Genomic DNA, 13,498 nt, shown 5'->3' on the forward strand with positions numbered 1-13,498 from the left:
CTTCTTTTTGGAAGCTTACAGTGGGGCATTAATCACCTTGGCCTCAGTGCTGTGAAGATAGAAATAGATAAGAATTATTCGTCTTTTAGGTATTACTGTTTCTTCCTGCTTCTTATTGAAAGCAGTTGGTTAATTTGTGATTTAAGATCACTCAGAATTTCTTCCTGGATGTAGAAATTGGAAAGTAACTCATTCTCTTTTAGTGTTTTTACATATGCAAGACTGGAGCAATGTTTTCGGCTATGTAGATGGTGCAGTAATAAGTGGAGTTCTTTCCTCATGAAGCCAGCTTGGATACTCTGAGATAACTAATGAAAAAGCCTTGTCATCATTCAATTCTTAGCATAATGAACTTCAGAAAAATTAAAATACATACATGAAAAAAGAATACAAATATAAGCAGTCAAATTCATGGGTTTTTTTCAGTTGCAGAAATAATGTTCAGCAGTGCAATTAAATTTTTTTAAAATTTGTTTCTGTGCGGCTTGTATTGTGATACTGTCAACAGAAATATTTGTAGCATTTTACTGCTCCAAATGTCCCAGTACAACAGCTACTTTGGGGACTGCCTTTACTCTAAAGCAGAAAAGGATTCATCAAACTCTGAGGGACTTTTTGGGTCATAAAACACAGGCGCTGTGCTGCAGAGAGTGAGGGGTTTTTACATTCCATGTTATCATATTAGTGTCACAGCTTGATCTCCAATCATATACCTTATCAATATAGAAAAACATTTAATAAATATTTTTCTGACTTTTCTCACTCATGCCTTCCCCTCTCCTTTTTTTTAGGATAGATATTGAACTCTTGGCAGCTTGCAGAGAAGAGTTCCACCGAAGGCTAAAGGTGTATCATGCTTGGAAATCCAAGAATAAGAAACGCAATGCAGAAACAGAACAGCGTGCTCCCAAGTCAGTCACAGACTATGGTGAGGAGAGATAATTTTGTGTTTATAGTAATTTTGGTGATAATATTCTAAAGAGAACATTTCTGGAATGTATTCTGGGTTTGCTAGGTTGAAGAAACTTGGAGTTTTTTAGGAGTGTTTTATGTTGATTTAAGGTAAATATTTTGGAAAGATTGAAACTGGCAAATTCTTCACAGAAATTAAAACACTTTCGGTAGACTCAGCTTCTTATGCTTCTTAAAACCTTTTCTCACATCCAGCTGACATCTGTTAAAAAGAGTTCTTGATCTACTGGTGCAGGTGCTGGCATTTTTGTTAAATGTTCATTGCTGTGCTACTTTAATATTTCATAATATTGACATAGACATGTAGACATAGATGTAGATACTTTTAAAAGGTGCTACTAATTATGTCGTTTACATCACTGCTTACATACATCATGTTACATCCTCCTTTATAAAATCTGAGTGTTGATGCTGTAATTCTGGCTCATGGGGTGACAAATTTTGTGTAGACCGTGTTTTCTATTTAGACCCCTCATTCTACTGATTTCACAGGCTGGTGTTTATTGACAAAGCCACACACTAATCAGAGTAAGTTTCTCTTGCATTCATCAAGGAAGTGTGGGAGTTTCATACTGCCAGACCTGGAAATTCTGTACCTGGTTTCTGGAGTGGTATTTACAGAGTGGACTGTTACTCGTTTCCCAATGTTCCACCTCAAAAGTCCGGTGATCATCTGTATAAAAGGAATCTAAGAAATTTATAGGATCACAGTAAATGCATGGAACAATTTAGTCAGATCATTCCTTTTGTCTTTTTGTTCCATTATATTTGATATTTGTGTTCCTGTCACACAGTTCATGGGAGAGACAAAGAAAAGGGAAGATAGGGAGAAAGTGCTCTCCCCAAAGTCACATGAGCCTGAGATTAAGGCATTGTTCTAGGACATGGAGAATAAGCATCCCAGGGAATCCAGGTGCCCTAGGTAATCTCAGTCCATGTACAAAGGCACCTCCTTCCCCTTGATTCATTTACTTGAGTTATTAATTACTTGAGCATTACCTGAGTTTGAGGTTCTCAGGGAATTTTAGTATGGATATGTGGCAGGCAAAATCTGGACCCCTGGAGAAGATATTATCAAATAATGGGTCCTTGTGTCTGAAATGTGGTTTTAGCTGCTTAAGAAAGCTTGTGACTGAAATGGCAGGAAAAGGCATTTGAAGCACTTCTGCCAAGTGGTAAATTGCTTTGAACGTTCTCTCTGGAGCTAAATGGGTAAAATATTCATACACAGTGTTGCTGATGGGAAGTATCAAAGAGCAGATGATCTTTGGATTTTTGCACAAAAAGCTGAGAATATTCATATTGTTATCACTTTTGAGATATTTGCTGCATTTTTTTCAGTGTTTTTCATTGTATTTTTTTAACTTCATTGAAATATGGCATAATAAGAGAATAAGAGAACCTTGCAGTTCAGAAGAAATTGATAGTGACCTTTAGAGACTCTCAATGCCAGTATAATTCTTTGCATTGCAAATAATTATACCACATGGGCATTTCACATACATATGTACTGTAGTCATCTGAGAAGGTAGTAAGAAGAAATTCTGATTTCTTAGGTGTTTAAGCTAAAAGTCTTTCCTGTGTCAGTGGATGTGGGCTTCAAGTGATGTAGTTTTTTCTTTACATCTTTTCATTGATTTAATGTAGTTTTACAGTATCCTTTAATGTAATTTTATAAGTATCCTTTATTTAAATTCATGCATTCAGTATAGAAGCTAAGCACTGGTTTGTGTATTATTACTGATATTGACAGAGCTCTGGAAGTTTTTTTTTCTAGCAGAAATGTCAAAAAAATAAAGTACTACATTAATTAAATAGCAGATTTGTCAGAGCAATTTACCACTGAAGCTTTGTAACAGGAATTGCAAATTATTAAGGTGATTTTGAGGTTAAATCTTGATGAAAATAGAAGTAGAAAAAGAGTAGAAACACTTAGAATCTGCATTTGTGTTGTAGCTAGAATTCCTATTTGTTTGTTATCAGCATTGGTGAAAAATGTTGATGTTGTAATGAAGCCATAACTTATAAGGAATCAGCACTTTCATTTTTTTGTTCAACATGTAATATTTGTTCACAGATTTTGCACCATTTTTGAGCAACTCAAGTAAGTGAGGAGACAGTTGTTTAAGCTAACTTTGAAGAATAGGAACACTTGAGAGCTCCATACTAACATTGATTAATCCAGTGTTTTGCTACACATGTATATAGAAGTTAATTGTAAAAAAAAAAATGATAATTTGACAATGTTATTAATCTGATGGTAATTATACATGACTCTAGTAATTCAAAAATGTACTTGTCTTCATGAAAACCTACCCATTTGAGGAGTCATGGGAAGGGAGAGTGAAATAACCTTCTTATATAAATTATTGAAAGATATAATCTCCGATTTTTTACCACAACCACCAACACCCCAAAACCATTCTTGTTCTAGCCTTTTTTTTTTATTGTCTGCACATGGCTTTTTGTTGTAGCAAAACTCTGGAATCAACATAATGTAACAACTGTTTTCCTAGCACACAGACTAACATTCAGGTGATGGTTTCTTCTGAATAGACAGCCACAGTTCTATAGCACCAATAGAGGCTCCATTGGCTGCTTAGCATTTCCATTCTCTAGATTTGCCCTCTTCTCTAGATTTAGATATGCCTAGGGGTAGAAATGAGCCTTAGCAATTACCATTGCAGTGCAAAAAGTATTCAACAATACTTAAGTACTGATCTGCTGGGATAAATGTTCAGACAATGGATAGAATTAAATTAGTTTTTTATATACTCTGTCTTCCTGTAAGGTGTGTGTTTTATCAGAGTTGATGTATAAAAGTAGCATTCATGTGTTAAAATCTGGGTGCTTTTTTCCTATGTTTGTTGTTAATGCACACATTAGAAAAAGGAGATTTGATGTGTATGACATATAGGGGTTTGTTAAAGTTCTGCTCTTCAGGTTTAGAAAAACTATTTTTGCTTGAATCTAGGCAAAAGAAATTTCAAGGTGTAGTTGCTAGTCTGTATTAGTTCTGTTCATGACTGTAAAAATAAGTTATTAAAAGTAATTGTAATTTTTCATATTAATAAATGTTAGCTCAGAAATTCTTTTTGTTGCTCAATACACAAGGAAAAAAATTGAATTCACTTTTAATTACTCCTTTTATGCTGAAACATATAAAAAGTTAATCCTGATTTTCTTCTGTAGAGATGGTAAAGGTTCTTAAGCAGGGTATCTGTAACAGTGGTGTAAACCACTAAAACAAGATCAGTAACAAACTTTTGCAGGGGCAGTTATTAAAGGAAAGAATGTTGCTTTTAAGAGCATTTACTATTTAAAATCGATTATGATAGTGTATATGTAAGATTAAGAAGGTTGATCATTTGATGAATTAACATAGAGAGTATCTGCTTTTATTTGAAAGTGAGTTTCTCTCTAGAGTCTGAAATATGGGGAACTCAAAAAGTCCAAAAATGCATGTGGAAAATATTTACCAAAAATATATATGAAACTTGAACAAATTTCATGTAACTTTCTCCTTTAGAAGTTTAGTCAGCTGATCTTAATGGTTGGAAATTAAAAATTCCTTGAAAAAAGAAAGCAGCCAGAAGTTACTTCTAATGCCAGATTTTGACTTATAGAAATCTAAGCAGAAAATTGTTTGGTGGCAGCTTTGTAATAAGCAGTATTTATTGTCAACATTTCTATTAACAAATTAGTAATTTCTAACAGTATTATACATCCTTTTGTGTCGACTGTCAAACATCAAGTGATGCTTTTGTATGTTTGCAACTGAAAATGCTTCTGTGCGCTGTGATCTTTTTTTACAAAAAAATGGACTGAACTAAAGCAATTACTGATAAATGTTTCTGGTTGGTAAGAAATTTTACATGGCAAGTTTTACCTTAAATATTGATTAAAAGCAGAATATGTTATTTTATTTACTTAGTTTTGTTTAAATTTGCCATTGGGCAACATGTACAGGAGTTAACATGAGCCATTTCTGACCAGTGTTTTAGCTGTTGCAATTAACAGAATGCACATTATATGAGATGGAAATACTTTCTAGGTTTGCTGAGACTTCAGATGACCTTGAGAGATAATCTCTTGGGTTTTGGGGGAGGGTTTGTTTTCTTGTTTGTTTTGTTTGTTTGTTTGTTTTTTAATGTGCTGATTAATAAAGGAAGTAATATGGCTTTCTTGTTTTCTAATTGCTTTGTTCACTTATTTTTGGGGGGATGTTTTGAATAATAGCACAACAGAACCCCGCAGCCCAGCTCCCGGGCAGACAACAAGAGATTGAAATAAACAGGCAGCAGCGCTACTTCCGCATTCCCTTCATCCGCCCCGCGGACCAGTACAAGGACCCCCAGAACAAGAAGAAGGGCTGGTGGTACGCACACTTCGATGGGCCCTGGATTGCTCGGCAAATGGAGCTTCACCCTGACAAGGCACCCATTCTGCTTGTAGCAGGTTGGTGTTGAAACTTGGAGAAGGTTCAGAGTTGACAACAAACTTCAGAAAAAGAGGATGAAGTTCCAAGTTCCCCACCTTCCTTCCTCCCTGCCTTCCTTCCTCCCTGCCTTCCTTCCCTCCCTCCCTTTCTCTGTTCTTTCTTATCTGGGCAGAATTTGAGGATTTGGGACTGCTGCTGATGGTGGCCAAATGTTTCAGAATATCACTGGGACATGTAACTGGTCCTATGTTTTACTTCTACACGTACTTCAATTTGGGAAGCCATAGACAGTGGGAAATCAAATGGAAAGAGTTGTATTATTACAAACCCTCAGACTATTCATTGAACTGGAGACAGTGTGAAGATAAAACATCACAATTTATCTGGGAAAGGTCTACTCATTATTATACTGTTTTTAAGTTAGCTGTAAAGAATTACAAGCAGTTTGTATCAAAACAATTTGTGCATATGTTACATTGTCTGTCTAATAGCAAGGCTAATAGCAAGCTGATGCTTTTACCCTATTTATGCTACTTAGTATGGGAAAATAGCTTTTTAATCTTAAAAATTTAGAATAAATGTTGCAATGGATAGGTAGAGATTTATCTGGTAGTGAAATGTATCCTCCTTTTCTGGAGGGTAAGGAACAGGGGAGAAAACACTGGAGAAATGCTGCTTACGCTTCTGTGTTTTGAGATTTTGTATTTAACTTAGAGACTGAGGAAAGGCCATAGCCAATTTGTTTCACTACAGGATTATGCTTTACTGGCAACAAAAGTTTGTTTTCTGCAAATTATTTTAAGTAGAATTCCTTATACCAGCTGTTGCTGTTCAGTGCCAAAGCCCATAGCTAAAAGTAGCAGTGCTGTCGTTGAGTACCTGTTAAAAATAAGATTACGATTTAGTTTGTGAGCTACATATATAATTTCATTGGATTGCCTACGTTGGTCCCACTGTTGGTTTTGTGTGGTAGGCTGACAGATTAGCTACTTGATCCAAAGTCTGGAATTCTTAGTTGCTTTAACCATAAGTAAAGCAGTTCACTATAAAGTGGCCTGAAACTGAAGGTATATGTAATCCAAATGTGGTTGTCATCCTGTAATGGGTTTCAGAAGAATGTATCGAGATGATGATCTTTCGGCTTCTTCCCTTTATTCCTTTTTGCTTGCTGTTTAAGCACAGCTTTGTCAATTGCAGCATCTGATATTAGTTTATTCTCATACTGTTTTAGTGTTCTCTGTGTAACAAAAAACCAGGAAACTGAAAAATGCCTGTATCTGAGGACTTCCTCGTAAGCTCTGAAGTCTACCAGCAAACCAGATCTACAGAGAGGAAATGTAATTAACAAAGATCTAATTTTTATTGATGGGATCTTTCAATGATGTAAAATATGTTTTCTTTTTCCCTTTACCATTTCAGGTAAGGATGACATGGATATGTGTGAGCTTAACCTTGAAGAGACTGGCTTAACCCGAAAGCGAGGTGCTGAAATTTTACCGAGGCAGTTTGAAGAGATTTGGGAACGCTGTGGAGGCATCCAGTATCTGCAAAACGCAATTGCAAGCAGACAAGCTCGCCCCACCTACGCTACGGCGATGCTGCAGAACCTGTTGAAATAAGCGGGCAGGAGCGTTCGCGATGAGAACCTGGCCCGCGATACAAAGGGAAGAGTTCCTCTGTGCTACAGAGGGCCTAAACGTTCTGTAATCAGAGTAGAGATGTTTAATATAAAGTGAACAGATTTTATTAATCATGTGGTTTGTTAATTTGTACTTCATGATGTTTAATCTGTGTAGTGAACTTTACTAGGTATGAGGACCCTGAAGAAACTTCAGGCAGTGTAGTTTGCTGCATTTTGTTTTTATGTTGCATTTTCTTTAACAGTTTCTGTTATAACTCTTAATACTTTCAAGCAATCTGTCTGTACTTGGGTACATATTGCAAAGAACTGCACTGCAACCAGCTTTTTATAAGATTCCTTCTTTAAAACACTGAGTAGCTGGCTTCAAGTGGTGGCCTAGTAAAGAGAATATGCTATTTCTAATAACTGGAATTGTGAGGCCTTAGCTTTGACTTCTGTTATGGAGAAGTTGGAGTATACTTTTATATAATCTGAGACATTTTATGTCCTGATTTGCAAACTGGTTAGTGTCTGTATTTAATGATTTTTGTTTTTCCAGAACCTGATGGGAAATCCTCCTAAACTTGAGACCTATAAACCCCTATTAAATTCATTCTCTGTCTTGGTTTAAGAGAAACAGTTTTCTGTATGTTCCAAGAAAAGCATTCATATACGTCAAAATAGTATAATATTGGAGGTCCTCAAAGAATGTACTGCTCTTTAGGGCTTATACCACTTTTCTTGTAGATTTTTTTTCTCTCTTTTTAGTACAAATCTGCTTTGGACTTTATTTTTCTGATGACATTTCTATTAGTGATTCTTGGACAGTTTGTTTAGCCAGGTAGTGTAATTGCAACATATTACGCAAAATTGTCCAACCTTTGTATCTGAAGGTATATAAGATTAAGGATAGCACTAAGGGAAATATGTTCAGCTTTTTGCTGGCAGTATAACTGAACTGAGTATTGAGGCCTGAGCCTCAGAAATCCTCTTTATTTTAACTGTAACAAGATATACAAGGTCTGTAACTTTTGTTAGACTGTATAAAAAATTGGTCCAACAACATAATGCATCTTAATAATATGTGCTGATGGAATAGATACAATTTTTAGTGTACTGAAATATCATAGTGACTTGGATGCTGAGCTATATATTAATCTCCTCTATCAAGTTTCATAGCTTGTAGCAGTTCCCTTATGAAACTGTTTGTTTGGGGAGTTTTTGTGGGTGAGAATCATTAATTTCATGCAGTTTTAAGAAGCATCTCTTTCATTTAAGTGAATGTTGCTTTACCTTGCTAGCCATTATTTCAACAAATTAAACATGATCATTTATTATCTCTCTTAATAGAAATCCAAAATATAAGTAGCTTGATGTCCAATTCATAGCTTGATTTAAAAATGAATTTTTGCCCTTTTTAATTGACAGTTTGCTTACAGTATGAAATAATTTCCACACTCCTTACTGAGCATGAAACCTCCTGGAAACTTTCATTTTTAAAAGGCATAAATATACTGAATTTTCAAGAGGGGTGATTCTGTAGCACAGAGAAAGGGCCTTGCTGACCTTAGACTATGGTTGCGTGCCACAGTCTGCTTGTTGTTATAAACACACTCCTCATGGGAATAATGTGGAGATATTGAAGTGGTATTTAACTTTCTACACACCCACTGCATCAGGGAATCTCAGCTTCTGCTGCAGACCCACTCTACTTCCTGGTCATGTGATTGCAAATGAGAAAATTGTTTTCATTTTACCTAAATTCTTCACTGAAACAGTCATTTTTGGCTGGAAGAGGAAAGAAGGGCATCAGACTACTGGCTGGGAAGTTGTGTGCAAACCTGTACAGTGTTGCGTGAGTTTAAAGGTGCAGCTTATGAAATTTAGATTACTGGTTTAATGTGTTACTGCATTGGAACCAAAATGTGACAGCTTCCAGTCCCCAAACACTTAACACTGCAAGAAGCTGTGCTCACTCATGCGATCCAAGGAAGAAAAATCACTGACCTGACCTGTGTGTGTTTCTGTCAGGTTTAGCTGCTTGAACTAACACATTCCATCTCACTGTGTGTATCTTTAAAAATCCATGGATCTTATGAGACTGAATATTGTAAGCAAAGAACCTCAAATGCTTACATGTCTTAGGTATGTACACATATATGTGCTTAAATATTTTAGCATGTATGTGTGTAAATATACCTGCAGAGAACTTTAAATAAAATTTACTGCATGTTTCCACTCTCTTCATTTAGTTATGTCAGGATTTCCTTGATTGGCATTTGAAAGAAATTTTTTTCATCAGAATGGGTGTATGGAAATTTTTCTTTACTAAATGACTAACAAATATGAGCTATCATGAAAATAAAATGGACTTTGAAATAGTGGAAGAGGGTCTGGTGGCTGGACATCTTAAATGAGATGTTCCCCCCTCCCAGCATTGCTCCAGAAGTGTGCCTGAGGGAAGCAGAGCATGCATTCCAGAAATCGGGGTATTCTACTTTGCACAGTAGCAGACTGCTTTTTTTTTCCCTTTTTTCACTCCACGCCAAAAGCAGCTTCTGCTTTTAGTTTTACTTATCCTTTTGTGAAACATAATTAATTTTCAGTTAGTTTCAGATTATTTTATTTTTTTTACATGTCTGGTAATATTTAACTGCCTACCAATTGTTTCCATGGTCCTTTGTAATGTGTCAGATAATTATAGCTGGTTGATTTGGAGAGGAAATATAAAAGGAGGAGAGAGGGTTGATATTTAGGACTGTAGTATGACCTGATGCCTATCTGATTTATAATTATAGAGAAAATTATAGAGGTTTTGAAAGCACATTGACTTGGTTCTCTGCATGTTTCATTAAAAAAAAAATTCTTCCTGCCTGTCAGTGAAGCTGTCCATTATAGTTGAGATCCACAAAACAAAGAACAGGAAGAGAAGCACAACACTAAGCTGCATTCCTGACTAGGTGACCCAGGAATATGCATTTTCTTGAGAATGTTATTCTGAAGATCCTAAGGTCATTCAATACTTGTCTTTTATCCACTGATAAGATTGTGTTTTTTTTACCTAGTTGAATCCTCTGGGTTTTTCTTCAAATATCTTTATTTAAAGTATTTAAATGACCTCTTAATACTGTACTGAAAATTAAAAATAAAAAATAAACACATTCCATGTTGAAATCTTACTTGTATCTTCTTACTGTTTTGTCTTTGAAGAGTTGAAGTATAAGGGTTAATTAAGTTATGAGAAAGGCAAAAATATTCCTTTGCTGGTAATGTCTGCTGTTTTTCCATGTGATATTTTTGGTGCTTAAGCCTACTTTTTAAAGCTTTATTCTAGTAAAGATTTTATCTTTACTTTCTAACTACATACAGCAGGTATGATGTAGGCCATATAGGTCCCTGGGGAGCCTTGCTAAGGAATGGCACTGGGGGCTCCTTCATGCTCCCTGCAGGGACTGCAAGTTTTTCAAAGGACTTTGGGTTTGGCTTTTGCCTTGGAGTCTCTGAGAGGTTTGTGCAATAATAAAAAAAAAATCATGGCCTACAATTATCTGCTGTAATTAGTCCCTGGAGAGGCTTTGTCAGTAACAACACTCAGTGGGGCTCATTAATACTTTCACAGTATAGGAAAAGCCTCCTTTTTGTTCTTAAAATGCAGCTCTGGGGCAGCAAGAAATTAAGAAGGCAAAGTAGGGAAATTTCCAGTCATAGGTGATGAAAGGGTCATTGTATAGGATTTTCTTTTTCTGGAATGGCTTTACCAATTTAAAGTATTCTTTATTTAGAATTTATTCTTTAAAGCTCTCTAAAGAGATGGGAAGTATGGACAGTGTTATTGTGTCAACAGGAGCAGCAGGGCTTGGAGTCTGATGGGTTTATGGTTCTAGGGAGCTGGAAGGAAAATTTCTTGTTCCCTTTGGAGTTTGACAAAATTTATTCTATGCAATACTTGGCTACATATGTCTACAAAATTCCCTGGAATCTGTTCTCTAAGGGAGCTGAAGGGGAAGTGTGTGGTGTTTGTCTGCCCTGTCATCATTTTGTCTCTTCTATAAGGAAAGGATGTGATTTCTGATATCATGGTAATGAGCAGTGTGACTGGAAAGCAAATTTGGCTTCTGTATTTGATTGATGTCCTCTGCTCTTATTAAGGGATGGAGGTGATGTAGGACTGTGCTGGGATAGAATGGTGAAGGGCTTAACTGACAATCCTGCCCTTTCCAGAGATATTCCTGAGAGTTCTACCACTTTAACTGGCTGCTGGTCAAGAGGAGTCTGTGTTCCTGACAAAAGCTTTATAGGTTTTCTTTAATGTGTAGTTGGCTTATTGAAAGATGACATTTTATTTTTATTTTGTACTAACGTTATAGTTGAATAACTTACAAGTAACTTAAGGATTCTCTTGCCATCCCTAACAGCCCTGAGTTGGGAGTCTAATTTGGATTTTCTACACAGAGCAAAGTAAGATTTCCATTGCTGCACCATAGTAAAATAAATTAAATACTTCACTAAAACTGAGGTGTCCTGAAGTGGTGTCACCATCGTTGCTGCTGCTTCTCTGCTGGTGTTGGTGCTTCCAGCCTCAGTAAGGCTCTCTGGTCCTCTGCACAAACCCATGGAATTTATACCCAGCAGGGTTTTGCAGTCCAAATGGAGGAGTTCCCACTTGTTTATTCCTGTTCTTTAAGAAATAGAGTATTCAGGAACTAATAAGCAGGTGAGGTAAAGCTGAGAGTAATAAGCAACAGTGTGCTTGAGAGATGTCCCCAGAGAGCCTTTGTACCTGGACAGGCTGTCCTTGGAAGTGGAAAACTTCCAGACAGATATCCCCTGTCCCAGGTGTATATGGAATTATGGCTCAGTCCCTCTCTGCCTTGTTCCTAAACTAAACCAGACTGCAGGAAGCATTATTTTATTACTATTTCTTTTGCTGTAAACCACAGTTAAGGCCTGGAAAGTGTGAAGAAAAATGTTTTTCCTGCAAGACTGTTACTGCTTAGTCTCAAAAGAAATGCACTCTAGTACTGAAATTCCTAATCCCCCCCTTTTTGGGATAGGGGTTCCTGCCTGGCCTTGTCCTGGGAGGTTCTCAGTGAGCCCACAGAAGGGTAATTGGTGAGCAAACATTACACTCAGCACTGTTTGCTTCTCCTGTCCCAGCCAGCTGCTGTAGGATGGCTGAGCCTGGAGGTGAGACACTGCTCACATCCAAGGGCTCAGATTATTGTGTGGGAACAGCAGAGACAAAAGATCCTGGTGCTTAGAGGTAGGCTAAATATATTTTTTTATTAAATAAAAAAAATCATTGCTGCCTTAAAAATAAGTGACTTTTGAGTTTAATATGGATTTTCATAAGTTCAGTTTTCAGTTCTTCAATGAGTACTTCCAATTATTTTACACATTTATTTATTCCTGCATAGTAAACATGCCAGCAAACCTGTGTTATAAATCCCCTAGTGAAATGTTAATTTGCTTCATTTTCCCTCTTCAGGTGCTGACTACAGTTTACATTTTGTCATTAATGCACTGAACAGGAGTTCCTGTAACTTTCTGAAACTCAAAATGTTAAAATAAAGCACCAACCCCAAATTGCCACTTGCTGCCTCTTTAGGATTCCTGCTTGTCCTCCCCAAATGTTGGAAGAAGCAACTGAATTTTTTTAGTAGCTTCTTGTGAATTTACTTGCTTTAATTGACATGCAATCACTTCACTGAAAAAGTGGAGACCTTGGATTACTGGTACATTGGGAAATCTGGAAGCTGTTCATTGTCCAAGATGCCATTTCCTGGAGCTGGCTGGATATCAGAGCTGTGATGCTGATGTAGCCAAAATAAGAGGGGCTGTGGAAGGAGCTGCCCACTGAGGAGGCTCTGTGATTCATTTCTGTGTGAGTTCAGAATCTTCCTGTGCTCAAACTGCTGAGCTTGGGAGTTCTCTGCTGTCATTTGTCTTTGTTTTAATGGGATTAAGTAATTATGTGTGCATTTTCTTTCAACTAACCAGCCTGATAAAAGCAGGCACAACTGAAGAGCCCATAAATTGTCAGCTCTTCTGTTCCAGCAGAAGCGCTTTGATGGCTCTGCAGATTTTATGTCTTGGTGCATATATTTAGCTGCCCTGCTAAGGTGAGTGAGACTAGAGAGCAGTTTATGTAATCGATGAGCTGAGGGTCTCCCCTGGGGAACGTGCCTGGGGGAAAGTGGATCTCAGCTCCAGGGCAGTTCCAAAGAAGAAATCCCTGGCCCTTCCAAGCAGAAAGAGAAGCTGTTCTTCCAAACACTGGATTAACTTCATTGGAACTAATCATGTTTGGTATTGATATTTTGACTGTATCAGTCTTGGGTTCAAATTTTGGTGCTGCTCTGCAAAACCTCTGCCTGTGTCCTGCAGCTGTTAGGACTCAGTAGTTTTTTCTAAGTTTGACATCCATCTGATTTTTCAGGTAGGAACTGCTCACTGTATCGTGG

At 36.9% G+C, this 13,498-nt stretch overlaps 2 protein-coding genes across 2 annotated transcripts in view; both read left to right on the top strand.

Annotated features, from left to right (window-relative positions):
- Nucleotides 1-10,102, top strand: part of LOC141727927 (unconventional myosin-VI-like) — a 32,203-nt gene extending 22,101 nt beyond the window's left edge. Inside the window, 3 exon segments of the mRNA XM_074534215.1 lie at nucleotides 797-928; nucleotides 5,212-5,430; nucleotides 6,833-10,102. Coding sequence (XP_074390316.1) covers nucleotides 797-928; nucleotides 5,212-5,430; nucleotides 6,833-7,032 — 551 coding nt within the window. The 3' untranslated portion in view covers nucleotides 7,033-10,102.
- LOC113460769 (uncharacterized) overlaps nucleotides 1-13,498 on the top strand; it is a 1,042,778-nt gene that overhangs the window by 823,539 nt on the left and 205,741 nt on the right. The gene's annotated exons all lie outside the window — the stretch shown is intronic.

The sequence above is a fragment of the Zonotrichia albicollis genome, unplaced genomic scaffold, assembly GCF_047830755.1.
Source record: "Zonotrichia albicollis isolate bZonAlb1 unplaced genomic scaffold, bZonAlb1.hap1 Scaffold_257, whole genome shotgun sequence".
In the NCBI taxonomy this organism is placed as follows: domain Eukaryota; kingdom Metazoa; phylum Chordata; class Aves; order Passeriformes; family Passerellidae; genus Zonotrichia; species Zonotrichia albicollis.